General features: G+C 35.3%; 2 protein-coding genes across 2 annotated transcripts; both read left to right on the forward strand.

Annotated features, from left to right (window-relative positions):
* Window positions 1-1275: 1275 nt before the first annotated feature.
* Window positions 1276-4355, forward strand: LOC149012785 (glutamine synthetase nodule isozyme-like). Its single transcript, XM_089158328.1, has 12 exons — window positions 1276-1401; window positions 1486-1525; window positions 1647-1750; window positions 1850-1898; window positions 1980-2086; window positions 2701-2788; window positions 2876-3079; window positions 3170-3223; window positions 3324-3361; window positions 3469-3628; window positions 3794-3854; window positions 4077-4355. Exons 1-12 carry the CDS (start codon window positions 1328-1330, stop codon window positions 4157-4159), a joined length of 1062 nt encoding a protein of 353 aa, XP_089014454.1. The 5' UTR covers window positions 1276-1327; the 3' UTR covers window positions 4160-4355.
* A 13499-nt stretch (window positions 4356-17854) lies between these two features.
* LOC149012786 (2-methylpropanoate--CoA ligase CCL4-like) lies at window positions 17855-19863 on the forward strand. The gene has a single exon (XM_089159874.1). It carries the CDS (start codon window positions 17954-17956, stop codon window positions 19625-19627), a length of 1674 nt encoding a protein of 557 aa, XP_089016000.1. The 5' UTR covers window positions 17855-17953; the 3' UTR covers window positions 19628-19863.
* Window positions 19864-27421: the final 7558 nt, after the last annotated feature.

Raw genomic sequence — 27421 nt, forward strand, 5'->3', positions numbered from 1 at the left:
GATCGCCGATAGAACTTAAAAATTATTAGAATATAGTGGACCTAACTAAGCTATGTAATTATCTTTCTTAGTTTTTTTTGTTTTTTTTTTTTAATCAAAAAAAAAATTATGTATTGATATGGCATTTGTTTGGACATCCATATGAGATGGATAGATACTATTATTTTGGATTTGACACATTATCCATAAAGAATGAAACATATGAATATCTAATTGATGCATCCAAATCTATATCAGCGTTCAGATCCTTAATCAATGATCTACAATATTGGGTTAAATGTGGTCCGATCGCATGGTTGGGTGGTCAACTCCGAAGGCTAAGTTGGTAATGGATCACCAGAGCTCTAGGTAGTTGCAAAGCTTAAATTAAAAACAATAAGGGAGGGAAATGATTCAGATACCTCTGTTGAGTATAAGAATTTTGTTTATATAGGATTTACCTTCCCTTCTTTTATCGTTGGATTCATTTGTGCTCCCTCTTGGTGGTTGTGAGATGGTAGGATTTTAACTCCTCTTTCGAGTTACTGACAATTTCAATTCTTAACACGATCGTCCACCTTGTATTAGCGGTAATTACCCTTTGTAACTCAATCACGTATCCTGAATTTTATGGAATCACATTCATTACCTTAATTGTTGAGTTTCTTCATCCTTACATAACCGATTGGTCAGAACTCTGGACTAGTCTCAACCATGATTGGACCGCTCTCGACCAAAGTTTGTGGCCCGGATGGTGGTTGGACCGGATTCACATCGTCTGTAATTCCTTTCCTGCAATTTCCCTGTAATTCTCTCATGGGATTGTGCCATGTGGCATTTGAGTAATCCAATGGTTATCCAATTTAAATTAAATTTGTATTTTATTTAAACTCACCAATAAATTTGAATTTTATTTAAACTTTAGTTTGTTGGGTAACCTTTGGATTACTTAAATGCCACATGGCACAATCCTATGAGAGAATTACAGGGAATTGCAGGGAAAGGAATTACAGACCATGTGAATCCGGTTGAACCCTACTTAGTGTTATTTTATCCTCATCACTAATTAATGAAAAAAGTTTGTTTCAAAATTAACAAATTAACAAATTCGTCTCCTAAATAAAAAAAATTAACAAATTTGCCTTGTTAATAAAACAAATTAACAAACTAACAAATTCTGGTAGCTACAATAATTCCAGACTATTTCCTATTCAACGTCAAAATTCTTGCTAGGTTTCCTCTATTTATTCTTTCAAGATCACATTTGTAGACGGCACTCTCCCGAGGAAACCGATTATCGCCACCCATCTCCAAGTTCATTCTTCCTTCCCCTGTTTCTTTTCTCACTATGGCTCTCCTCAACGATCTCATCAACCTCAATCTCTCTGACACCACTGAGAAGATCATTGCTGAGTATATATGGTATATGATTTCTCTTTCTTCTTCTTCTTGTTCGTTCTTCTTTCCATGCTTGATGTTTCTGACGTTTTCTCCTTGTTCTTGCAGGATTGGAGGTTCTGGTATGGATCTGAGAAGCAAAGCAAGGGTGGGTTGTCTGCATTCTTCTTCAAATTCTAATCCTTTTTTTTTTTTCTTCTTCCTTTCTGGTTTTGATCTTTGTGGGCTTCCAATAATCTATCAAATTCTGTTTATTTCTGTGATTACAGACTCTGCCTGGCCCTGTGAGTGATCCATCAAAGCTTCCAAAGTGGAATTACGATGGATCAAGCACCAACCAAGCTCCAGGAGACGATAGTGAAGTCATTATTTAGTAAGTCAGCATTTTCTGAATCGGACGATTGATGTTTTCTGAGATATTTACATGATCTGATATTAATGATTTTGATTCGTTGACGTTGTATTGGATCAGTCCTCAAGCAATCTTCAAGGATCCATTCAGGGGAGGAAACAACATCTTGGTAAGCAGATAATAAGGGGGTATAATTGTCTTTTTAAAAACTGTAGGGTCACTATTGTCATTTTAACCTGTTTGGGAACAGGTCATGTGTGATGCGTATACTCCGGCGGGTGAACCGATTCCCACAAACAAACGTTTCAGTGCCGCGAATATCTTCAGTAATCCAACTGTCAGCGCCGAAGAGCCCTGGTAATTAAAGACTTTTATTTATGTCTTTTTCCCAAAACACCCTTCATCTTTTAGCACTGTCATCTGGTGCTGTGCGGGATGTTGTGGTCATTTTGTGATTGTATAGATAAACCCAAGAGAGAGTTTACAAGTATAATAAAATTCTAGAGTGGAACTCATGTTTTTTTTTTGGGTAATTGAGTGGAACAAAATTTTTTTTTTCAATTTAATCACAATTATTTGATGTGACATACAAATATATTTCAACCATTTGATGTGGTATTGGGACATATGTCATACATCTATAAATTAGAAATGGACTGGATAAATTTTCATAAATTTTCGACTAACTCTAATCTTGAACCAATAAGGTCAAATCGGATTGGGCCTAGTTAGACACTTAACCTTAACACTAGCATTGCCCCTAACTCTACCAAAAATTACTTACAAGATGAAAGACTACCCTAGCACAATCATGTTCAAATAGCCCTAACCTACCCTGAAGGTCAAAATTTTGAGCCCAAACTTATTGATGTTCAAGCAATTTCAGGACATTAGCACCCAACATGCTCCCTTAAACCTGTTTGATCCTAATAACTTTTATTCCTAATATGCCCCTTGCTGTGTTTTTGTAGGTATGGCATTGAACAGGAGTACACTCTCCTCCAAAAGGATACCCTATGGCCCCTTGGATGGCCAGTCGGTGGCTTCCCTGGACCTCAGGTAATCAAACTGTTGCAGATAGGTTTATGGGTTTTCAGTTCTTTAGGGTATTAATAAACTGTTATGTGCTCTGTCCTGTGTGTTTAGGGACCTTATTACTGTGGAACTGGAGCTGATAAAGCATTCGGGAGAGACATTGTAGATGCCCATTACAAGGCATGCCTCTATGCTGGAATTGGCATCAGTGGTATCAATGGTGAAGTCATGCCAGGGCAATGGGAGTTCCAAGTTGGTCCAGTTGAAGGGATTGCTGCTGGTGATCAAGTATGGATGGCTCGATATATTCTTGAGGTTTGTTAAAGAAGTTCATTAATGTTTTCTTTTAATTAAGTAATGATTATGTTTTCTTCTCTAATTCTCTTATTTGCTTTCTAAAAACAGAGGATCACAGAAATTGCAGGAGCTGTTCTCACATTTGACCCAAAACCAATCAAGGTCTGGCTTTTATCTTCTTTAAAATGTTAACATCACCATAGACAATCACTGCATTTCATCTGTGAATTAATTCTGAACTTATTTTCAACAAACTAATCAGGGAGACTGGAATGGTGCTGGTGCTCATACAAACTACAGGTTAATAGTATTTTCTATAAGGAAATTTGCTTGTTCTGAAATGTTAGATTAAATTTGAACTCTGCTTAATTTCTTTAAATATCTTCTGTGAATTTTACTTCGATCAGCACCAAGTCCATGAGAAATGATGGTGGACTTGATGTGATAAAGAAGGCTATTGAGAAGCTGAGTATGAAACACAAGGAGCACATCTCTGCATATGGAGAGGGTAACGAAAGAAGATTGACTGGTCGCCATGAAACTGCTGATATCAATAAATTCTCTTGGGTAAGTTAGATCTTTGTTCTCTATGATGAAATCTCTAAAAAGGGCGAACCCGCCATTAATGGCTTCTGCACTAGCAGAGGTATTTGCTAAGAGGCTGTTTTGATATCTTGATCTTAGGCTACAACCATGCTCTACTAACCACTATCTTTATTTGTGTAAACGCAGGGGGTCGCAAATAGAGGTGCTTCTGTCCGTGTTGGCCGTGAGACAGAAAAAGAAGGGAAAGGTACATTTTTTTATGCATTTCCTGTTAAATACCACTGATCATTTGCTCAATATTAAGTAACAATGATGAGAGTGTAGAGAAACTCTTTGGATTTGAAAAATTCCTTCACAAGAATGTCTAGTAACTTAGTTCATAATTTTGGTTTTTCTTTGTAATGATATAGTTGGGAAGTGGAGTTTTTGTGATCTCTTGTTCATGACTTGTATGATGTATTGTTTTTAGGATATTTTGAGGATAGAAGGCCTGCATCAAACATGGATCCCTATGTGGTTACCTCCATGATTGCTGAAACCACCATTCTTTGAAGGCTTTGAAAGGAAATCAGGATTATGAAGATGGAAGTATGGTGAAGGTCTTATAGAGTTCATACTTCATCCACAGGCTGCATTTGGATTCTACAAATTTTTTTATTTTTTATTTTTTTCCTTTTGATAAATTCGTTTTGTGTGTCACGTTAGATTTCATCTTTTACCCCTGAAGTTTTGGATATTACACCGGAAAAACAACATTACTTAGGATGGCTCCTATGTTTAGACATCCGACTAGGCAAAACTGTCTTAGCTGTCTTTTTTTTTTTTTTTTTTTTTTTTTGCTTCAAATAAAGTAAATGATTGAAATACAAATGAGTTTTTTACGTGTGGGTTTCTTTATTGGACCATAAACTAATGTTAGGTCCCTTTAATGTCGCTGTTAAGTATATTCAAATTTCAAATGTGAAAGGACCAAAGTGTCCCTCAAGTTATTTAATGTATTATATTAATATATAATTTTAAAAAGAGATAATTGGTAATTAAATGTCAATTATATATATACCACAATGTATTAAATAAACTAAGGGCATTTTGGTCTCTCCATGTTTGAAATTTGTATATTCATAACGGCGATTAACAATGTTAGTTTGGTTATGACCCATACGTAATATATTGCACTAAGGGGACCCAACATTAGCTTGTAATCTACTAACCTACCCCTAAAAAAATTCAATATGATTATATATACATGTTTTTTCTGGTAGATTACGAATATATCTGAATTGAAACTGACGAGTTTGCGTTGTGTACACCCTATATTATCAAACAAAAGGCACTAACATAAAAACTTAGGAGGCTGAGAATCACTCTAGAAAGTGGATTGAGTTTTAGCTGCTGCTTCATTGGCCAATCGATTAGCCACCCAATTGCCTTCTCGCAAAATATGGATGAAAGAGATAGATTAAATCGACTCTGTTGTCTTGAATAAGAGTTTTAATTCTCCAGGAAGGTTCTCTATGTGGATGTTCTACGATGGTTGTAGCACTAAACAACGATTTTTTTCCGAACCCAAAAAATGCTAAGGTTTTATGGAACCCTTCATTACCAAATAATATCTATTGGTTTTATTTTATTTTATTTTTTCATTTTGGGTTGGGTTGGGGTGTGGGGGGGGGGGGGGAGGGCTGAGTCAGAATTAAATATTGGAGGGGGGCAAATAATAAGTTTGGATCACTTTCCTATCGGATGGGCATTAATCCACCGCATATATTGTGTGGGCTCATGTGGGAAATACTGTTGGATTATTTTATCATATTTTAGTTCAATTACTTCAATAATTATTTTTCTTTTCTTTTTTCTAATAGAACAATTACTCCAACAATTAGTTCAATACAACTATACAAATATACAATGTTAGAAAAAGCAATTAATTCAATAATTAATGATCAAAAATTCTATTAGGTCGTTGTTTTTCAAAAAGAATAATAGAAAGAGAGAGAGAGAGAATACCTATTACTTAAATAATTATTTCAATATAATGTTAGAAAAACAATTAGTTCAGTATTTAAATTGAAAAAGAAAAAAAAATCAATTGGTTCATGCCTTCATGGTTTTCTATGTTTTCTAAAAGAATAGATGATGGGGGGGGGGGGAATTGGCAGATGGATGAAGCATCTTTGCAACGGTGAGCCATCTCATAAATGATGAGGGGAATTGGCAGATGGATATTGTAGACCCTATCATTATGAAGCATTGGGATAAAATTACGAGCATTCGTCTCTATCCTGACCTTCCTTGCGACTCAGTGGTGTGGACACCTAGTCCAAATGGTATTTTTTCTCTAAGAACAGCCTGGGACAATATTAGAAAGAGGGCCGTGAAAGTGGTAGGGGCATCATTAGTTTGGTCCAAGAAAAATCATCCACGATTCTCCTTTTCTGACCTGGATGGCTTGCCGTGGATGTCTCTCAACCAAGGCTCAATTGAGAAGCTGAGGTGTTGAAATTGGTTCCTCCTGTGTACTTAGCAATACTGGGGATGAAGATATGGATCATTTATTTTTCCTTGCACTTTTTTAGCAGGAATATGGCACCGAGTTTTGAGGCTTAATGGTTTCTCACGTGGGCCTCTCAACTCCTGGAATAATGAGTTTAAATGGGCATGCTCTCATATGACAGGGTCTTCACCAAGAGCAGACGTTCGTTGCTTTGCTGTAACAGTAACAATTTATAGAATATGGGAAGAGCGCAACAATCGTATCTTCAAGGGAACCACTTTTGGAGCACAAGCATTTATGAGAAGATTCAAACCGACACATGGTCTCGCTTTGTGCACCCGCCCCTTAGGGTCATAGACATAGAGGGAGATAGAAACTTCTTTGCTCGATGGCACCTTCCAGATACCTAAGGCCGTGTGTCTTAGATGGCCAAGGCTGGCACTGAACTGGATTGCTATCAATTTTGATGGGTCTTGTAGATAAAATATTGGTGGATATGGATCCATAGCTCGGAATCAACATGGCATGATTCTGTTTGTACTGGCAGGTGGGATTCTTGAGGATAATATTACCCGTTTGGAACTATTTGCTATCACGCGTGGGTTGGAGACCGCAATAAACATGAGCTTAGACCGAATTGAAATTCCGTCAGATTCAATGGTGGCAATCTAATCAATACAAGGACATTTCTCTACATCTTGGAGGGTCGTCGACTTGGTCATGGAAATGAGGGAGCTTAAGAGGAATTTTAATCTTTGTAATTGTGTCCATCATGTTCAAGAGATTAATACATGTGATGATTTCCTAGCTAGAGATGTAAATTCCTCCCAGGAAATACTCTTTTCTGTAGATGCTATCCCGTCGATGTTGTCCTCCCTCGCTAAGGACGATATTAACGGTAATAAGTTCTACAGACTGTAACTTTTTTTTTTTCTTTCTTCAATAAAAAGCTCCATTTTCTCCACAAAAAAAAAAAAAAAGTTTTCTAAAATAATACTATAAAAAATGAGAGAGAGAATACTTTATAATTGTGGAGATGATTTAGGAAAACTCCAACATGTACTAGTTTTTCCAAAATTTTCCTAACTACCTAGGTTGTTTTTTATGGGAAAACAAAGAGAAAAAATAGAAAATAAAAAAAAGGAGACTCAAGAGAGAATAAATAAGAATAAAAATATGAGAGAACAAATAGGGAGAAATCTATAGATATTGAGTTAGTGTGAATATATTTCTAATTAAGTTTTAACTTTTTGTTCCTTAAAAATAGGGGTTTAATGGTAACCATTGGATAATGATTAAGAATGACATCTATACCCGCCATTTTATCTTAAAATTTTATTTTTAATATTGGAGGTAGGTGGAAAATAGTGGTAATTGTATTTCACATGTAGAGTAAGAAAAATAAGAAGAAGAAAAAAAAAAGGGAAGTAATCAAATTTAAAAAGGGGGGAGGGGGCGGCCCTATGTAACTTTGCCATTGGGGAAAGGTGAGGGAAAGGGATATTAGATTACCTCAATACCAAAAGTTGAAGTTATAGAAAAGCCATTGCTCCAATGTAACCTGAGATCGTGAAGTCATACAAAGAAAAAAAGGAAAAAAAGGTGAACTGAAAAGAAAAAAAAGCACAAATTGCGATCAAATTTGATAAAAGAAATTTTGTTGTCCATTAATGAATAACCATTTTATACCGAAATGGATCCCATCATATAACCATTTCTTTCTTGTACTGGAACGAATCACCGTTGTACTAATGAGGGTTGAGACATTCTACATCATACATTCACGTGTTCTCATTAGTAACCGCCCTTAAAAGTTTTCTCATCAAAACTCAAACTGAAACTTATCTCGTCGCAAGGTTATGCCCTCTCGATGTATCGAAAATTGTCACCGTCATACAGTCATACAAAGGAGGGTTGGAATTTCATTCCCCTTGCCAGGGTTGGTTTTCCTCGTTCATTACATAATTAATCTTAGTCTAAGGTGGTGATACAATCATCTAACCTCATTTTCCATTATTTAGCCTTGCGGCATATTGCACGAGGCCCTCATTATAGTTTATTTATATTGTCTTATAAGCTTATCAATTATTAATTTATCACACATTCATTTCATATCTAACATCAGTAGGGTAATGATGAGTGTAGGAATGCTGAATGTATCATCCATGATTGTAACAATTATCATACACTTCCACCGAAGTGGACCATACATAAGCATATAATCATACTGTGCTCTCTAGTATGGTTGTTACATTATCATTTTATATACATAGCCATTACATTTCCTTTATATGGATATGACATAAGACATGACTATGCCATGATATCATCATGTTCATTCATGTCTCATAAGCATAACCATGTCATAATTTTCCTCACTCTATCAACATCGAGTATATAGACATGTTCATAAATATGCCATTTTTATTCCTTACTGATGAATATATCATTTTCATTCCATAAGCATATAATCATGCTAAGCTTTCTAGCATGGTTGTTACATTACCATTTCATACACATAGCCATTATACCCACTATATGGACATAACTATGTCATATCATTTTCATATTATGATATCATCAAGTCATAACTATACCATATAATTTTCATGCCATGATATCATCATGTCATTCATGTCTCATAAGCATAACCATATCATATAATTTCTATGTCATAATTTCATCATGTCATATCATTTTCGTTCCTTAAACATAACTATATACATTTTCTGCCCATAAGCATAAACATATCATTTACTTTTATACACTTATACATAAGTTTATATTGAAGTAATCATTATAGCATAAAATCATAAACAATCCAAGATCATTATAACATGTCTATGAATTTATTAAGGGTAATAATTCACTTATCTGTTATTTATAAGCATATTATTTTTGCTTGGAGGTTGTTCATGATCTGATCGATACTTAATTACTTAATTCGATGATTGAACAACATCAATATAACCTTACACTCAGGATAGTTCTACACTCATTCTATTGTACAATCATGTCTTATGATAGAGTTTTTGGATTTTCTATTGTCCCCCTTTTTTTGACCATGCTTTATTTAAAAGCGGTTCGGCCATCTAACAATGTTTTATCAGTCTATAAAGTAGAAGTGTAGGGTCATCGTTTGTACTGCCTAATCAAGGCTAGAATAGGTTCTATTTCATAATTCCAGTGAATCCATTTAGTTAGTTGAGTTGAACGCATCTTGCCATCATTGATTGTAGGTTATGCATGAGTGTATGATTATACTGAATTGTACATTAAGATCCTATACTCAACCCATAATTTGGGTTTTGGTTCATCGAATTTAGTTCGTTTACAGAGAGTCACTAGACCTAATAATGCTCTTAATTCTTTATTCTAGTCTGGAAATTTTAGGTTCTTGGTATGAACTGCTTAATATCGGGTAATCCTTCAAACTAAGTCAGGGTTCTTAATCATACGTATGTTTTATTTAATCATTACTTAGGGCTTTAATTAATGACTTATGAGCCTACTTCGATATCTTGTATAAGACCCTTTTAACAACAAAATTGTATTAGATACCTTTGGGTCTAGAAAATTGCAGTGATCATTTTTTCGTTTTTAATTCAATCTAATTTCATCGTATATAGGTCTCACGTGTGAAACTGTACTTATGTCCATTTTGAACGTAAAACTCATTTTCATTTTATATCATTATCATTTAATGACCTAGGTTCTTCGACAAATCATGTCAATGTCTTTACACCTGAGACCAAGGTACCCATTATCAGTGGGTAAACCCATAGTCACTAGATCCACTATTATACTTTTTTACAATTAACTTTTTTATTTAGGGTATCCAATGCTCTTTCAGCCGGTTTTGGTTCATCGACTCCTAGTTCGTTGGGTAAAGTAAACCGACTTATTATCTCATTGGACCAGATATTCGGAATGCACGAATTACATTTCCCTAAACTTCACAATGACTAAGATGAAAAGGAAGTGTACAAGGTCCCAGAACTCCAAACCAACCATGCTCTTCGTTTTATCCAATTATATAAGAAAAGAAATATCATTTTTCCATCTGCTATTTTTTATTTTTAATATGAGAACGTATAGGAATCTTCTTAAAGTTTCCAGCTAAAGTCCTTTTTGTGCAAACTTATAGGAAAATAGAAATCCTACATGTTGTTCATGATATTTTCCATTTAAAATGCTTTAATTTTTTGAATTTACTTCAAAGAATGTCAATATTGTTGTTGATTCCTGGTCTAGATTAGCTTTATTGATCAAACTCCAAATATTATGATTTTATGCTACTCCTTGGTGCATATATATATATATGGCACTGATGCCACTGCTTCTTTCCACATTTTCAATCAAAAGAATTCTCCTCTCACCTGAAATACCAAAAACAAGAAGACCCCTGTACATGTCTGGCTTTAATGTTCAAGCCCAAGAAAACAACCCCAATTACGTACGTGTAGCCATCCTTACTGCTTGTAACGTTTCATTCATTTATGGGAACTTTAACCATTATCAAGCAACAGAAAAATAAAATAAAATTATGGGAACTTGAACTTGAACTTGATAACCTCATTACCGAAGCATTAACATTTTAACTGTTCTTCAATTCCATGAAGCATCTACTTAAGAACCTCTCACACGATGTGAGAATCGGAATGGAGAAGATGAAGCTAAGAAGTCCTCCATTAGCGACTTAGATTTGAAAATAGAGAGGGAAGAAGAAGCCTGCAATGAAGAACATGAAGGGAATACATGAAGAAAACGAAGGAAAGAAGCCTACGAGTTATTTTGAATCCAAAAGAAAGAGGGAATCACATGAAGAAGACAAAGTGTCAACAAATCTGCAAACGATTTGGCAAGCAGGGAGGTAAACTTAGAAACAAAATCGGGTTTCACTATGTTGTGGGTTCCAAGTTTGGTAAAATATTGATGTTTTATCATAGCCTTCAAACGAGCATCTTACATGTGTCATATCCTCAAGGTTCACTGGGCACTCTCTCAGGGGCGGACCTATGAAGGGGCCGAGGGGGGCCATGGGATTTTAAAATTTTTTATACAAATTCCCTTGATTCCTTGTTTTTTTTTCACTTTTTTCTCTTCCTATATGTGAAATGTCGCTATTTGGCCCCCCCAAACATTGAGAACAATTTTGAAATGTAAAATAATGGGCACATATGTCATTCCTAATTAAAAACTAATTCCTCAATCCCTATTTATTCTCCCCACTATTCTCTCTTATGTTTTCTTCCTATTTATTCTCTTCTGTTTCTATAAACCTGGTTAAAGGAAATTTTTGAAAAAACACCTTATTAGGTATTCAAAAATCAAAATGTCATTCATAATTAGAAAGTAACTTTTCAATCCCTATTTATTATCTTCTATATCCTCTCTCCTCTCTCCTCTCTCCTCTTTTCTTCTTATTTATTCTCTTCATTTTCTTTATTTCTATTTATTCTCTTCGCTTTCTATAAGCAAAAAAAAAGAAAAATCTACTCCACAATTAGGTACTCTTTCTTTTTCTCAATTTATTTATCGTTTATCTGATTCTCTTTTTTTTTCATTTTTTTATTTGATTTTATATTCTATGTTTCTTTATTTCTTCTGCAATTTTTGTTATTTGATTTTGAATTGTGAATAAAATATCTATAATTAGTAGGTAACTAATTGCCATTGGTTTGCATCTCTTACCTAAAAAAAATTTGGTTTACATCTCCTACCAAAGAAAATATTGGCTTGCATCTAACTTTTTAGGGTTGAAGTCATGTGTATATATATTTTTTTTCTATATTGTTGCTTTAATTTTACCTATATTTTGTCAGAAAAAAAAATATCATTATCAATTAGTTACCTTTTTTTTCCAAATATGTGTGGGCCCCATAAAATATATGTGGGTATATTCTTTAATATAATAAAATAATTTAGAGGTGAGACTTCAAATGAATCTTATAAGGGCCCACATAATATGTATGACAAAAAAGCATTAGTGCTTCCCTAACGGGAAGGTTATCTGGCTTTCGTTCTTCGGCCCCCCAATATTTCATCCTGGGTCCACCCCTGACTCTCAAAGAGATACTTTCCTTGAGACGAGCCAAACTTGGACAAGCTTCCGGTTCCAAAAGAAAAAAAGCTAGTGATACAATCTTCGATGAGTTCCTTTTGCAAATGAGCTTTCTATTAGAGATGGTTAATGTGGATTGTGGTAAATAAAATAAATAATAAAAAAAAATAGGGCATTTTTTACCACTAAAACTGATCACATCAAGCGGGGAAATCACAATTTTGTCTAAAAGAAAAAATTCATTATTTTTTCATACCCTTTGGATATTTTCACCTCTAAACCGGTATAGTCAATTTTAAGGGTAAAATTGTCTAAAGAGGTGAAAAAAACATTATTTTGACTAGTTTTGTAAATGCAAATTCAGTTTTAGCTAGTTTTGTAAAGTTAAACATTGAGTGACTATTTTTGTAAAGGGAAACCTAAAAGCAGCTATGTAATTTTTCCTATATTATATATTTTTGAATTACACTTTTTCTTTTGTCTTTTGTGTTTTTTAACTTCTAAATCTTAAATAAAAGTTTGAGATACCAACACTGCAGTATTAGATCAATCTTCTAACCAAATATACCACTAGATTGAGAGAAGAAAAGAAAAGAAAAAAAAAACTTTTTATGCATTTTTAATTACTCTTTCTTCTTTTCTTTCTTTATTTTTATTTTTTATTTTATTTACTTACCTGCATGTTAAATACAAGTTTAAGATACCAACATTTTGGTATTAGATTAATCTTCTAATCAAATATGCAATTAGATGAAAAAAAAAAAATAGTAAGACATTTAATTCATGTAAAAAAAAAAAAAAACCAATATGTTATTGATTTTTTTGAACACCATAAAAACAAGGGCAAATGCATTTGTCATTCTTTTTAATAAAAACAACTTAAATCGAATGAAAATAATCACAAAGGGGGGGGGGGCATGAGGGATCCACATCCTCTGTAATTTCCTTCCCTACAATTCCCTCATAGGATTGTGCCATGTGGTATTTAAGTAATCCAAAGGTTACCCAACAAACTAAAGTTTAAATAAAATTCAAATTTATGGGTAGGTTTAAATAAAATTCAAATTTAATTTAAATTGGATAACCGTTGGATTACTTGAATGCCACATGGCACAATCTTATGAGGAAATTACAGGAAATTGTAGGGAAATAAATTACAGAGGATGTGAATCCGGGACACGAGTGTGGCATGGGGTGAAGTTTTGATTGACATCGATCATATCATTTATTAGGTAATTTCTAGACATAAAACAAAACCAATCACTATCATAAAACATTGCATTGGTTACATGTCATTTACTTAATGACACATGACAGGGTGATGAGTTATGGATGACATGTCATGCATATGACGTATATTATATGTAAATAAATTATATATATTAACTATTGAGAGCGAGTATATCATATATGCATTGTGAATTTGTGATCCCAAATTTTTTTTGGGGTAGAGGCATCTGAATTGTGAACCTAACTAAATCAAACTAGGTTGTCAATTTGACACTAAAATATAATTCGATTGTACTAAATCCTAATATATAGGAACGTGTAAAAATATGATAGGTTAATGTTTTTGAAAAGAAATAAAGTATTGAGAAAAAAAGATATCAAGTCATCTTTAAGATGAAAAATCATCCACGCATTCATGTATGATATAATTATTCAAGAGAGGAAAAAACAAATCAATATCAACCAGACCGAATAGAGTTTCTATTTAAAATAAATAAATAAATAAAACCAAGATGCTTATGGTTTGTACTCTCTTTACACTTTTTTTAACACATGTTATAAATGAGACGTACTACTTCTGAGTTATTATAAAATGAATCAAAGATGAGACCCTCCAGAAGATCCCTCCTAATGTACAACCAAGACGTGCGAAGAAAACACAAATCTCTTCTCTCCTTGTGATCCATGATAATTTCGTTTTGAAATATGACATTGTGGACCACTTATAAAAGAGACAAAACCAAAGCTCTCATTTACAAAAATCTCTTCTTGGGTATGAATGAAAAAATGGACATGGCATCTATTATTCACCAAGGACCGCGCATTATTATACTCTAAATTATATGGTACGTGTCAAAACTACAAGTTATCCACAATTAATTTTTATTTTGACTAAGTGATTGTTAAATGACTTAAATGTTCTTACCTCCATTTAATTCATTAAAAAGAAAAGAAAAAAAAAACCTATCAAAATGCCCTTTGGATAATGAAGTTACAGTATTGCCCCAACCTTACTCAACATCTCCCTCTCCAGCAACTAACCTACCATGTCTCTCTCTCTCTTCTCTAACCTACTCTTCCCTCTACAACCATCTTCTCCAACCAAAAGCTTGATGCAGTGCGGTAAGGTTTACCATTATGGCCTGATAATGGCTTGAAATATATTCTTGTTGTAATATGTGACCTCCCTAGACTTCACAATGACTTGGAAGAAGAGAAGGCGTACAAGGTCCTAAACTCCTAACGAACTATGCTCTTCCTTTCTTTAGATATTCAATTATAATTATAAAAGATGAAATATCATTCTTCCACCCCCTAAATAATTTTTATTTTTATATGAGACTATAATTATCTTTAACCAGTTGAAGTTTCTTTGTGCAAACTTATTTATGCTAATAATGAGCTTCATTTTATAATGGAACGATAAGTTTTTTTTTTTTTTTTTTTGAGGGGATCTCCCAATAAGCGCCCAATGAACTGTATAATCAAATATGTAAAATATTCTAATCCAAAAGTTAGTAAATCTAATAAATAACCTTGAAAATAATATTGCAATTGTCTATACTCGTTTGTTGCCAAAATTTGGTTTAGTAGAGCCAAAAACTATTCCTCAAAGTTTGAAATGCTCCTTAATTTACTTGTAATAAGGTATTTCAAAATTTGGTTTAGTAATCTTAATATAAAAAAAAAATTGTATATTTCAAAAAATATATTTTCAATAAATAAAATTATCCCCCCACCAAAGGGGGGAGGAAAAATGGAAAAAGTAACGACAACACTCGTGAAGCTATCTGACTTTATCATTAAGTATCCCTACTTGTTTTGCCAAAAAAATGAAGAAAAAAAAAATCCCTACCACGCATAGCGTTTCATTCATTTTTGGGAACTTCAACTAGTACTTTAATACAATTGAGAAATCATGGGAACTCAAACTTCATAACTCATTACCAAGCATGCTATTTCAAATCACTTTTCCATCGTCAACAACCACTTCATTTATTCTATTATTGCATATTTATGATCTCTATTATTGTATGAATGTATTTTTTTTCTTCTCATTCGTATCTTCTTCCTTCAGAGTATAGGAATAATATTAGAAATGAATAAAAACTAACGGAGACTACAGGTGTTAGTAATAAGGTATTTGATTGATAAACTGAACAACTCAAAAAGTGACAAAAACATTAGTGGGTAACTCAAGATCACATTGAAAAAAATGCTCAAAAAAAATTCTAGTGATGAAGTCTTTAATACTCTATTAAATAATAAATAAATAAAAAATATTAGAAACCCTAAAAGAGCAAAAAGGAAAGGAGATCCAGCCTCAGCAAGTGCAACACGATATTTGAGATGGATTAACGTGGATTCAAGTATGCTAAGCACGCACGTAGCTAATAATATTAAAAAAAATATATATATTTTTTTGGACCACCTGAAGTTCTATCTAAGTTGTTATTCAAAAAAATAAATGTTATTTAAAAATAAATAAATAAATAACATTTTACATTTGCCACTCCTATAAATTAAAAAGGAAAAATCCAATTAAGGATAAATTGTTATATTTATGATAAAAATGTCTTTATATTTTCTCTTGATTTTTTTCTTTCTTCAAATTACTTAGATCAGGAACAAAGGCATGAGATACGAATAATTTGATATTAAATTAAGTTTTTAATCATATATGTTACTAAATAAAGAACATAAATCATAAGGACATTTGAAATCATAGAAATGACAATATATATCGTTTATTTTGAATACCACGGGAAAAAGGCAAATTTGATTGACAATAATCATGTTAATACTCGTGCAATTTAAACAATTACAAATACCTAATTGATCTAATTCGTTATGACTAGACCCCATCATTGGTCTCTCGTTAAACTTAAAAATTCTAATCGAATTGATATCATCTTAGGCATTCCATTAAGTTGTACAAAAGAACAAAACCATTCATTATCATAAAACACTACATTTGTGACATGTCATTTACTTAGTGACAGGTGACAAGGTTATGAGCTACGAATGACACACCATGCACATAACATATATCAAAAGAAGTAAACAACATGAATTTTTTACTTTTTAGCATTTAATCCTAATTGTATCCAAGTAAAGATGTCAATTTGATATAAAAAAATTTACCAAAATCGAAATGTTAAAATAACATTCATGACTTTGTCAAATAAGGGCCGCCTTCTAGGACGGGTAGCCACCTCTTATCTCATGAAAGACAAATAATTACCATACTCATTTTAGATTCTATTTCATTAACTAATTTTATTAACCATCAATCACTCTATTTGTGCAAAAATGTTTGGCCTTGGGGGAGAGTCGAACGTTCATTACTTTACTAAAAAGCGTTGATCGTTGTGAATTGAGCAAATCTTGTTGTTAATTGAAGAAGTTATAGCAACCAATGAGAAGAAACCTCAATTGAAAAAAAATAGTTGAATGATTTTATACATGATGATTCTCAAAATCAATGTGCTCCAAATATAAGAAGATTTAGAAAATCTTTAAAAAAAGAAAAAAGATAGACAGAGAGAGATAAAGTGGGAATGAGATAAACATTATTTGCTGTGCTTGTGCACATCTCTCTGCTATTTACAGCAGTGCACTTATATACCAAATAAATGGTTGAGAAAATTTGAAAATTAAAAAATATTGATTTATTTTAATTCAAAATTAAACATTTAATTACAATTTTCTATTTGGGATAAAAGTGCATTGTTGTGATGCCCAGTGGATTTTTTTTTCCGTGAGAATGGCTTGAAGATAAAGATGAAAAATCATAGTCAAAGTCATGCCCAATATAGCTACTCTACCAAAATGAAAAAAACATACCTGTTACCACCAAAAGGGAAATTAAACCTAAAATACTTATGATTAAAGTCTAGATTAGGTAGAAGTTTGTGTTCTTTTTATACTTTTTTACCGCATGCTAAGCGTGGGGTCTACGTTTGAATTTTAATAAAAATGAATAAAGGCGAGTTTAATAAATCTCTTCTAATGGAGAGATGTGAAGTAAACACATGCTTGAGAGTCGAGATCATTTCCCCACTGTATTGTGTGGTTGCAAAGTTGTCGGAGAGCACTCTGTGCTTCCCGACGGGGAGATGATCCCGACTCCATGCTTGATACCTTTATCTTGATCGATGAAGGAAGGATCCAGCCTACCAATGATTGAGAAGATTTTAGACTCTGTGCCCCAATAAGTAATTATTTCATTTTAAAATATGAAATCGTGGACCCATGATAAACGAGTCAATACGGCAATACCAAAACTTTAATTAATATTTTATTTTTTTGGGTAATGACCAAAACAGCAAAACTCTTAATTTACTTTACCAGAATCTACTCTTGTGGGCATTGGTTTCGGGTTTCAGTGAAGAAAATAAAATAAATAGAAGTTTCTGACGCACCATCTTTTATCACTTGAGGCTTCACACAGCTGGCGAGTGGCTCCTCCTATTATAAATAACCGAACCCAGAAGGAAAGAGATCAGGGGATTACGGTCAATAGCGACAATCGTCGTTGTCGTTGTCGTCAACAACCATGGATGTTCTCAAGCCAAACTCTGCAAATTCTTCTCCTCTCACACCCTTAGGGTTTCTCGAACGAGCTTCTACTGTTTACGGTGACTGTGCCTCCATTGTCTACAATGAAACCACCTTCACTTGGTCTCAAACCTACCGGCGCTGCCTCCAAATCGCTTCTGCAATTTCTTCTCTCGGAATTCGAAGAGGCCAGGTCGTCTCTGTCTTTGCCCCAAATATTCCGGCCATGTATGAGCTCCACTTCGCCGTTCCGATGGCCGGAGCAATTCTCAACACCATCAACGTCCGTCTCGACGCTCGCACCATTTCAATCCTCCTCCGCCACGGCAAATCAGAACTCATCTTCGTCGATTCCCTCTCTCGCTCAGTCCTCCTCGAAGCCCTCTCGTTATTTCCTCCTAACGCAAAACGCCCAGCTCTCATCTTCCTGGCCGTCGATGAAGACCCATCTCTCACCGTCGATGTGAACCGGACTTACGAGGGGTTTCTCAAGACCGGCGATCCCCGGTTCAATTGGATCCGGCCGGAAAATGAATGGGATCCCATGATTCTCAATTACACTTCAGGTACGACTTCTGCTCCTAAAGGTGTCGTTCACTGTCACCGTGGTATTTTCATCATCACCGTTGATTCGTTGATAGATTGGTTCGTTCCCAAACAACCGATATACCTGTGGACCCTACCTATGTTCCATGCCAACGGCTGGAGTTTCCCTTGGGGAATCGCGGCCGTTGGTGGAACCAACGTCTGTCTCCGCAAATTTGATGCCGCAACGATCTACGATGCGATAACGCGCCACGATGTCACGCACATGTGTGGGGCCCCCGTAGTGCTCAACATGCTAGCAAATGCCCCGAATCGTCAGGCTCTTCAGAACCCGGTTCAAGTTCTAACGGCGGGAGCTCCGCCGCCTGCGGCGGTTCTATTCAGGGCGGAATCAGTCGGGTTCGTGGTGAGTCATGGGTACGGGTTGACTGAAACAGCTGGACTCGTTGTCTCGTGTACATGGAAACGCGAGTGGAATCGGTTCCCGGCGACGGAGCAGGCAAGGCTGAAAGCTAGACAAGGGGTGAGGACTGCAGGAATGGCTGAGGTGGATGTATTGGATGTTGAGTCAGGGGTGAGCGTAAAGCGAGATGGATCGTCACTCGGTGAGATCGTTCTCCGAGGTGGGTGTATCATGCTGGGTTACTTGAACGATCCCGCCGGTACTGCCAGATCCATTAAAAACGGTTGGTTTTACACGGGCGATGTGGGCGTGATTCACCCGGATGGGTATATCGAAATCAAGGACAGGTCAAAGGATGTGATCATAAGCGGAGGAGAGAATCTGAGTAGCGTGGAGGTCGAATCGGTGTTGTATACTCACCCGGCGATTAACGAAGCTGCAGTGGTTGCTAGACCAGACGAGTTCTGGGGTGAAACCCCTTGTGCTTTCGTGAGTCTGAAACCACCACCGGCGTCGTCTGAGAAAGAGAATCCGTCGCCGTCGCCGTCGCCGTCGGAGAAGGATATTATTGAGTACTGCAGAGCTAAGATGCCACACTTTATGGTGCCGAAGACGGTGGTTTTCACGGCGGAGCTGCCGAAGACATCCACGGGGAAGATTCAGAAGTTTGTCTTAAGGGATATGGCTAAGGCTTTGGGTTCTTCCAAGCTAAGCCGCATGTAGCCAGGTTACACATAATTTTCATCTAATTTGAAAACTTATTATATCATCCAAAATAATTAAAAAATGCTTATTTATTTTATTGCCACGTGTCATGCTATAATAGGATGGATCAATATAACTGTAAAGTTATCTTATTTAAAACTAAGATCCAACAGTTGAGAATCAAATGGTAGAGGTGGCAGAAGAGAATATTTTCTCTCCATGCAGGTAAAATATTGAATTTTTAAAAAGTGTTTGGCGGAAAAAGGAAAAAAAAAAATTCTTAAAAATGTATCATTGTCCTTTAAAAATAATTTCTTGAAAATACACCACCTATTTCTTCATGGTTGAGTGATATGTGTTCGAGGTTAGATTTAAAAAATATATCTATATATATTTATTTTAATCTCAAATTTTTTATTTAATTTTGATCATTAACTTTCTTTTTTGGGTAAATGTCGTTAACATATCTTTATAGACATCTATTTGAGAAGACACTTGTACATAAGGTGTGATTTTTAAAGGAAGTGCCACAAGTGATATTTTCTAACTCTGTTTCTTAATGAATTTTTTTTTTCTAAAAAAAAGAAAAAGAAAAACCATGTAAGTGTCTATCCGATAACATAAAATATGTGACTCTTGTTCTTTTGAAGAGTATAAAATATATGACTTAGTTTAACAATGATATCCTTAATTTTCTGGTGAGAAATGAAGCCTGAAGTTATCAAATGATAATGAAATCCTTTGAAACTAAGAGTGTGTGACCATTTAATCAGTCCAAGCAAAGATAATGTTGTTTGATTCCGTTGCTATTCCTAATCACTCGTTGGAAGTTGATCTACACGATGACATCATCTAATAGAGATCTAACAAAAAATGTCTATCTAATTCATTTTCTTGTCAGAAATAGACTATTCATTTTATTGTAGATGTATGACATGTGTTTCAGCATCACATCAAATGGTTGAAATCCATTTATAAATCATATCAAAGAATTGTTTAAATTAAAAAAAAATATGATGTGACTTGTAAATGGATCTCTATCTTTTGATGTGATGTTAAGACACATGTCACACATCTACAAGAAAATGGAGAAATATACAGGATATTAGTTCGTGTTCCACATACACTTTTTTATTTTCGAAAGGACAAAAAGAAGAAAAGACAGACCTTTTTTGGCTAGTGGTGACTGGTTTCTTCATTTCACACCTTTAAAGTCATGCTTTTGAAATTAAAGTAACAAACGTATGGAAATGAGCTTCGTTGACTGACCTTGTGTTTTATAAAAAGACTTGTGAATGTATTTCTATCACAGATGATAAAAGAATGAAAAATGATAGATGACCTTGTACCAAAAAAATAACAACTGTCACCGTGGAACTTCATTCATTTTTGACCTTAGCACATTTGAATTGAAGACTCATCAAATAGATCTTAAAATTTGGAAATAATTATTACCAACTTAGACATTCTTTTGGTAGATTTCAACTTTGAAGTTTATGGGTTTTAAACATGAAACTGTAAAATTCTAAAATCCAATCTATGAACTATGAAGTACTCTTTTTGTAGGTCAAATAGTTTGGTGAGTCTATTTAACCCCGGAGTCTAAGAAAATAAATAAAAATAAAAATAAAACTTAAGAATTCATTGGGCGTCATTCTTTAGACATGGGTTTTCTTCTGGTATCTTCTTGAATAAATGTGAAAGGATATAAAGACACCGTTACACTCTACTCTTGAGGATATAATTTTTAAGGAGTGACATCGAATTCAAGAAAAACAAACAACTCAGAACCACAAGTAAAGCTACATATCCTTCTTCTTTTGGTTAACAAAGACACATTTCCTTAGTCAAACCTATCATATTCATATATGATGTAAAAGTACAGAAGATTTTTTATTTTTTGGTAAAAGTACAGAAGATTCCATTTTTTGATTCTTCAATGAAAAACAAAACTGGATCACTGTTCAAACTTTGTCACCAAGAAGAAGAAAGATCTTAATTAGTTCATAACTCAAGGCCCAACAGGTGGAGTATAACATTCAGAAAATGGTATTTACAAATTGGGAGCTGCTGATAGTAAGACGGTTGGGAGTGTAGTGCATCTGTTTGTGCCACACAATCCAAAGGAGGTGCATTGGTTCTTGCTGGTGGAGGGGTGGGTAAAGCTACATGTGGATGGGAATGCGATTGGAAACCCAGGAAATGTAGGGATTGGGGGATTATTTTGTGATTGCAACCCCAATGTACTCCTCTTTTTGCTGTTTCTAGGATATAGTAGTGGACTTTGAGGCGATAGTAGCAAGATTGTGGCATGCAAAGTGAATGAGTGTGACGAAATTAGGTGAAGTGTGACTTAGAAGTGGTTGTGGGAATGGTTATTGAAAAAGCTATTCCTTGGTACCTTCTTCAATGGTGGCGGGGTTTACAATCCTATTTGGAGGCTATTGATTGAAAATTACCCATTATGGGTGGGAAGTAAATGTAGTGGTCGATTTCAAACTCAACAACCAAAGAGTAGTCCTCTGAGCAATAAAATGGATGGCCACGCCATACTACTAGTGAGTTGGAAATGGATGTTGCAAGTCGGCCAAGGTATTGCTGAAATTGATTGTGGGTCAATGTATTGGCGTGGCCACATGCTGCTGGGGAGTCATAGTTGTTAGGGAGTCATGAGCTTGATATGTGTCAAGTATATCATTATATATATGGAGGTGTACTACACTATATGTCTATATCAAATCTAATGAAATATCTATTACTGTTTTCATAGTTTCACATGGTATCGGGCCTCCAAATTTTGACTTCTCTCTTAACAAAGTGGTTTTCTTGGTTTTTCAAAGTGGTTTTCCACTTTTTGGTATTTTCTTCTCGATTCTTGGACTTTTCTCATTCGAGTCCTTGAATCTAGGTTTCATGGTGTCGCTTTCCTCTATTAAAACCATGTCTCAAACCTTTGTTTCACTGGTGTATTCTTACCTGAACACCTTTAATGTTGCAAATTTCTTGACCATTCGTCTGAATTCGGAGAACTTTCTCCTTTGGCAGACTCAATTTCTGGCCTTGGTTGAAGGTCAAGATCAGGTTGAGTTCTTGACTGGAGAATGTGTGGCTCTAGATCATGTTCTTAAGTAGATCGATGGTGCTGAAACACCTAATCCTACTTATCAATCCTAGTTGTGTACTGATCGGTTGGTGAAAGCTTGGATTACTAGCACTTTGTTTGATGCAGTTCTTGGAATGGCTTATGATGTCTCTTCCTCTGCAAATCTTTGGAAGACCTTGACAATTGCTTTCTCTCAATCTTTGGAGGCCAGAGAGTTCGAGCTTCTGTCTTGATTGAAGTTTCTGCACAAGAAAGAAACTCAATCACTCAATGATTTCTTGATTAGTTTTAAAACAATATGTGATCAACTTGGTGTGATTGGTAAACGGTACTATCTTAGCGTAAAGTATTCATTATTCCAACCAATTTGGGAGCTGCTTGTGAGAAATTTGCAACTAAAATGTTGAAACCTCCTATGCCCTCGTATGCCGAAATTATACCACTGTTGCAGAGCCATGACTTGCGGAGTCGCGATATTCTTCTTGACACTACTAATTCCAATCTTGCATTTTATGGGGCTCGGACTAGTTCTTGCGGTGGTAGCGGTGGCCAATTTGGTCGGAATGGCGGACTATTTAGCTATATGGTGGTGGGATAGAGCTATTTTTCTTTGTAGATTTGAGGTTTTGTGCCTTCAACTACTGCTTTTGGTTCTAGTTCGGCTTCTTCTGGTTATGGTACTCAGTTTGCATAGGAGAATCGCTCTCCCTTAGGTTTTGGTTGTCATTCTCCTCTTCGATGCCAAATCTGCAACAAGATTGGTCATGATGCTTTAAAGTGTTGGGGTAGATGGGATCATTCGTATCAATCTGAAGATGTAGCAAAGGCTCTTGTTGTTGTTCGTTTGGATTCTTATCAAGATGCACAATTGTTCCTTGATTCTGGAGCTACTGACCATGTAACAAATTCTTTAGGTAATCTTTCCACTATAGTTCGCTTTAAAGGTTCTTCTTCATTGATGATTGGAAATGGTTCTTCTCTACAAATCTCTCATGTTGGAAATGGTGAGCTTTCTGACGGTCGTTGTTCTTTGCCTTTAAAAGATGTTCTGGTAGTTCCTGCTATTCAAAAGAATCTACCACTGGTTTAAAAAATCATTGATGATCTTGGTTGCATTGTTGAGTTCTAATACCGAATTTTTTGTTAAGGACCCTTTCACTCAGAAGGTTCTGGCAGTGGGGAGTAGGAAGGGTGGACTGTATGTGTTTGACTTTATTGTTGCAAGCATTGTTTTTGATAGTTTTGTTGCTGCACTTTTTTCTTTAAGACTAGTTGCTGTTTTTGAAGACATATGGCACCAAAGACTTGGACATCCCTATTTAGGGGTTACTTAATTTTTAAATTCTCAAGGTTTTATTCATGTTACATGTAAATTAAAAACTTGGACCGTTTGTGTTGCTTGTCAACTTTAACAAAAGTACTCATCTACCTTTTGTCACTTCTTTCACGTGAGCACCCGCACCTTCAGAGAGGATTCACTGTGATTTGTGGGGGTAAGGCTTTGGTTGCAAGTTTTCAAAAATATAGACACTATGCTTTGTTTGTAGATGACTATTGTCAGTTTACTTGGCTTTATCCTCTTTGGAAGAAATATGAGTTCTATAATTGTTTTTTTTTTGAGGTTTTAGTCACTGGTTGAGAGATAGTTTGACAATAGAATTAAGGTCTTTCAAAGTGATGGTGGGGGTGAATTTTGTTTTGTTGAATTTCAGTTGCACTTAGCTAATTCTGGTATTATTCATCATTTGTCTTGCCCTAAAACTCATGCTCAGAATAGCATTGTTAAAAGGAAACATAGGCACATTGTTGAACTTGGCTTGGCTCTCAAGTTTAATGCATCTGTCCCACTTTGTTGCTTGGTAGAGGCTTTTCTTACCACTGTTTTTCTCATCAACAGATTGCTTTCTAAAGTGTTGAATATGGATATTTCTTCACGTGTGTTTTTTGGGTAGCAACCTAAGTATGATTTTTTTAGAATTTTTGGCTTTACTTGGTTCCCTAGTCTTCGGGATTATAATTCTCATAAGTTTCAACCTCATTCTCTCCCTTGTGTTTTTCTGGGGTACAGTGATCACCACAAGGGATATAGATGTCTTCATATCTTCAGTAAGAGGGTATTATATTTCTAGGGATGTTATTTTTTATGAAACTACTTTTCCTTTTAAGGGCTCCGTTCCTTCTCCCTCTTTTGTTCTTGATCACTGTTCCTTTGATGGATGGACTCCATATTATACTCCTTCCACTGTTGTTCCTGAGACATCTCTAGTTTTGGCTACTTCAATACAATCCTGGTTCTTTGGGTCTGATAGTTAAGCTTCTAGTGTGACTTAATCGGTTAAGGCTTCCCAGTTCCTAAAATGCATGATACTATTGGTAATTCTACTTCAACAATGAATGTTACAGGTGGTATTAATTCTACTTTAGAGGATTTATCCAATAGTGGCACTGCGGGGGTTTGTATTGCTACTCGGTTCTTCTTTAGCAATTGGAAATAATGTTGGCTTTATCTGTTCTGTTAATTGTTTTGTTGATACATCCAAGGACGTAAATGGTGTTACTGTTGACTCTTCAGTTCCTCCTGTTGGAAATTGTGGTGATGGGTCTTTAGTATCTTCTCAGAAATGCTCTTTAATTACATCAAATAATGTGTCAACTAATGGTTATGCGTGGACTTTAATAAATGTTCAAGTATGAGCCTTGCTAATGTTTCACAAGAAGAGATGGACGCTCTTGCTGTCAATAATTCATGGTCATTAGTGCCTTGGACTGCTAAAATGAACATTGTCAGCTGTAAGTGTATTTTAAGAGTAAATTAAAGTTGATGGGTCTTTGGAGCATCTTAAAGCTAGCCTACTGGCACGTGCTTATACCCAACGAGAAGGCATTGATTTTTTTTTTAGACATTTAGTCTCGTCGTAAAGCCTGGGTCCATTCGTTTGGAATTGAGTGTTGCTACTGTATTAAGATGGCCAATTTGCTAGTTGGATGCTAAGAACACTTTTCTTCATGATTTTTTACATACCCTTGTTTATATGACTCAACCATCGGGGTTTGTTGACTCATTCAGACCAAATGATGTGTGTTGTCTTCACCGCTCCTTATATGGTTTGAAGCACGCTCGTCGAGCTTGGTTTAGTGGTTTTCTACTTGAGTTTGGATTTGTTGGCAGTTACTTTGATGGCTCTCTTTTTCTATATCGTCATGGGGAGGGGGTGTTTTGATACTTTTGTTGTATGTGGATGACATTGTGCTCATTGGAAATTGTGAGGCTTTTTTGCATTCATTTATTTCTACATTAGGGCAGACTTTTGCTATGAAGGATCTTGGTCCCCTTCACTCTTTTCTTGGACTTGAGGCTGCTCCTACTAGTTATGGGTTATTCCTCTCTCATGCTAAGTATGCTTCTGATCTCTTGCAATGGGCTCACATGGATTAGTGGAAACTGGTTCCTACTCCTATGGTTTCTCTGGCGTCTTTAGTGTTTGATTCCCCTCCATTCCCTGACGTGACTTTGTTTAATAGTATAGTTGGTGGTCTTCAGTATTTGACTATGACTAGACCATATTTATAGTTTGTTGTGAATGTTGTTTGTCACTCTATGCATACCCCCACCATGATAGATTTTGCCTCGTCAAACATATACTTCATTATCTCAAGGGTACCTTGGATTATGGTATTTATATTCGTAGTGACAATTATTTCTAGCTTTATTGTTTTTTTGATGCTGATTGGGCTGGTTGTCTTGTGACACGTAGCTTAACTACTGATTTTTGCATTTTTCTTGGTGCTAACTGTATCTCTCGGAATGCTAAGAAACAATATATCGAGGTCTAGCATCAGAAGTAGAGTACATGTAAGGGTGTCAATTCGGCACCGAAATCGTTTAACCGTACCGAACTGCTTTGTTTAAAACAACATTGTGGTACAATTTAGGAATGAGGAATCATACCATCTATGTACCGCATACTGTACTGTAAAACCAAATACCGAAACCAAAATTTGAACCGAATTTCATACCGTATTTGGTTTATTTGTGTAATTTTCTCTTTCAACTGATAACCCTAACGTTTAGCTTTAGCCTTTAGTTCCATGCAATTTTTTGGGGTTTTCCCTTTATATTAGGTTTCTTCCTCCTTGAGCGGTGCTTCAGGACCTTCATTTCCCTACCATCGGCGATGGCATGCTTCTCTTTTACTCACTGCAAATTACGATTCTGGCTCTTAGGAGCATGTTGCTTACCTTCATGCACCCTTTGATTTACCCGGTGCAAGTAAGGTGTTCACTCTCGTGAGGGGTTATGACCCCACCCTTGTATTCTTACCATTTATATTTTTAACCACCTTTTGTTTCCTTTCTTTATTGCAATCCCCACCTCATTTGAGGTTTTTTAAGTAAATGGTTTGGATTCTAGTGTGAAGGATCCCACCTTTTCTCTACTCTCTTTTCCCTATTTTGCTTTTCATCTTTACAGCTTTGTAAAATCTTGACTCGAATCTTTAGACTTTTGCAATTTCTAAGGCAATCATGGCTTAACTCATTTCTTTATGGAATACAATTTTTGTTGTGTTATGTCATAGGGCTTTTAGGATCATTTGGATCACCTCTATGCTATCCGCCTCTTAAAACAAAGGTAAGAAGCAGATTTCACTGGTTTAAGTGTTTTTCATGACTAAAAATCGGTTACAGCTCTTCTGAACATCCTTCATCTG

This window comes from Hakea prostrata, chromosome 6 (genome assembly GCF_041222555.1).
Source record: "Hakea prostrata isolate BN-2017 chromosome 6, UWA_Hpros_2, whole genome shotgun sequence".
In the NCBI taxonomy this organism is placed as follows: domain Eukaryota; kingdom Viridiplantae; phylum Streptophyta; class Magnoliopsida; order Proteales; family Proteaceae; genus Hakea; species Hakea prostrata.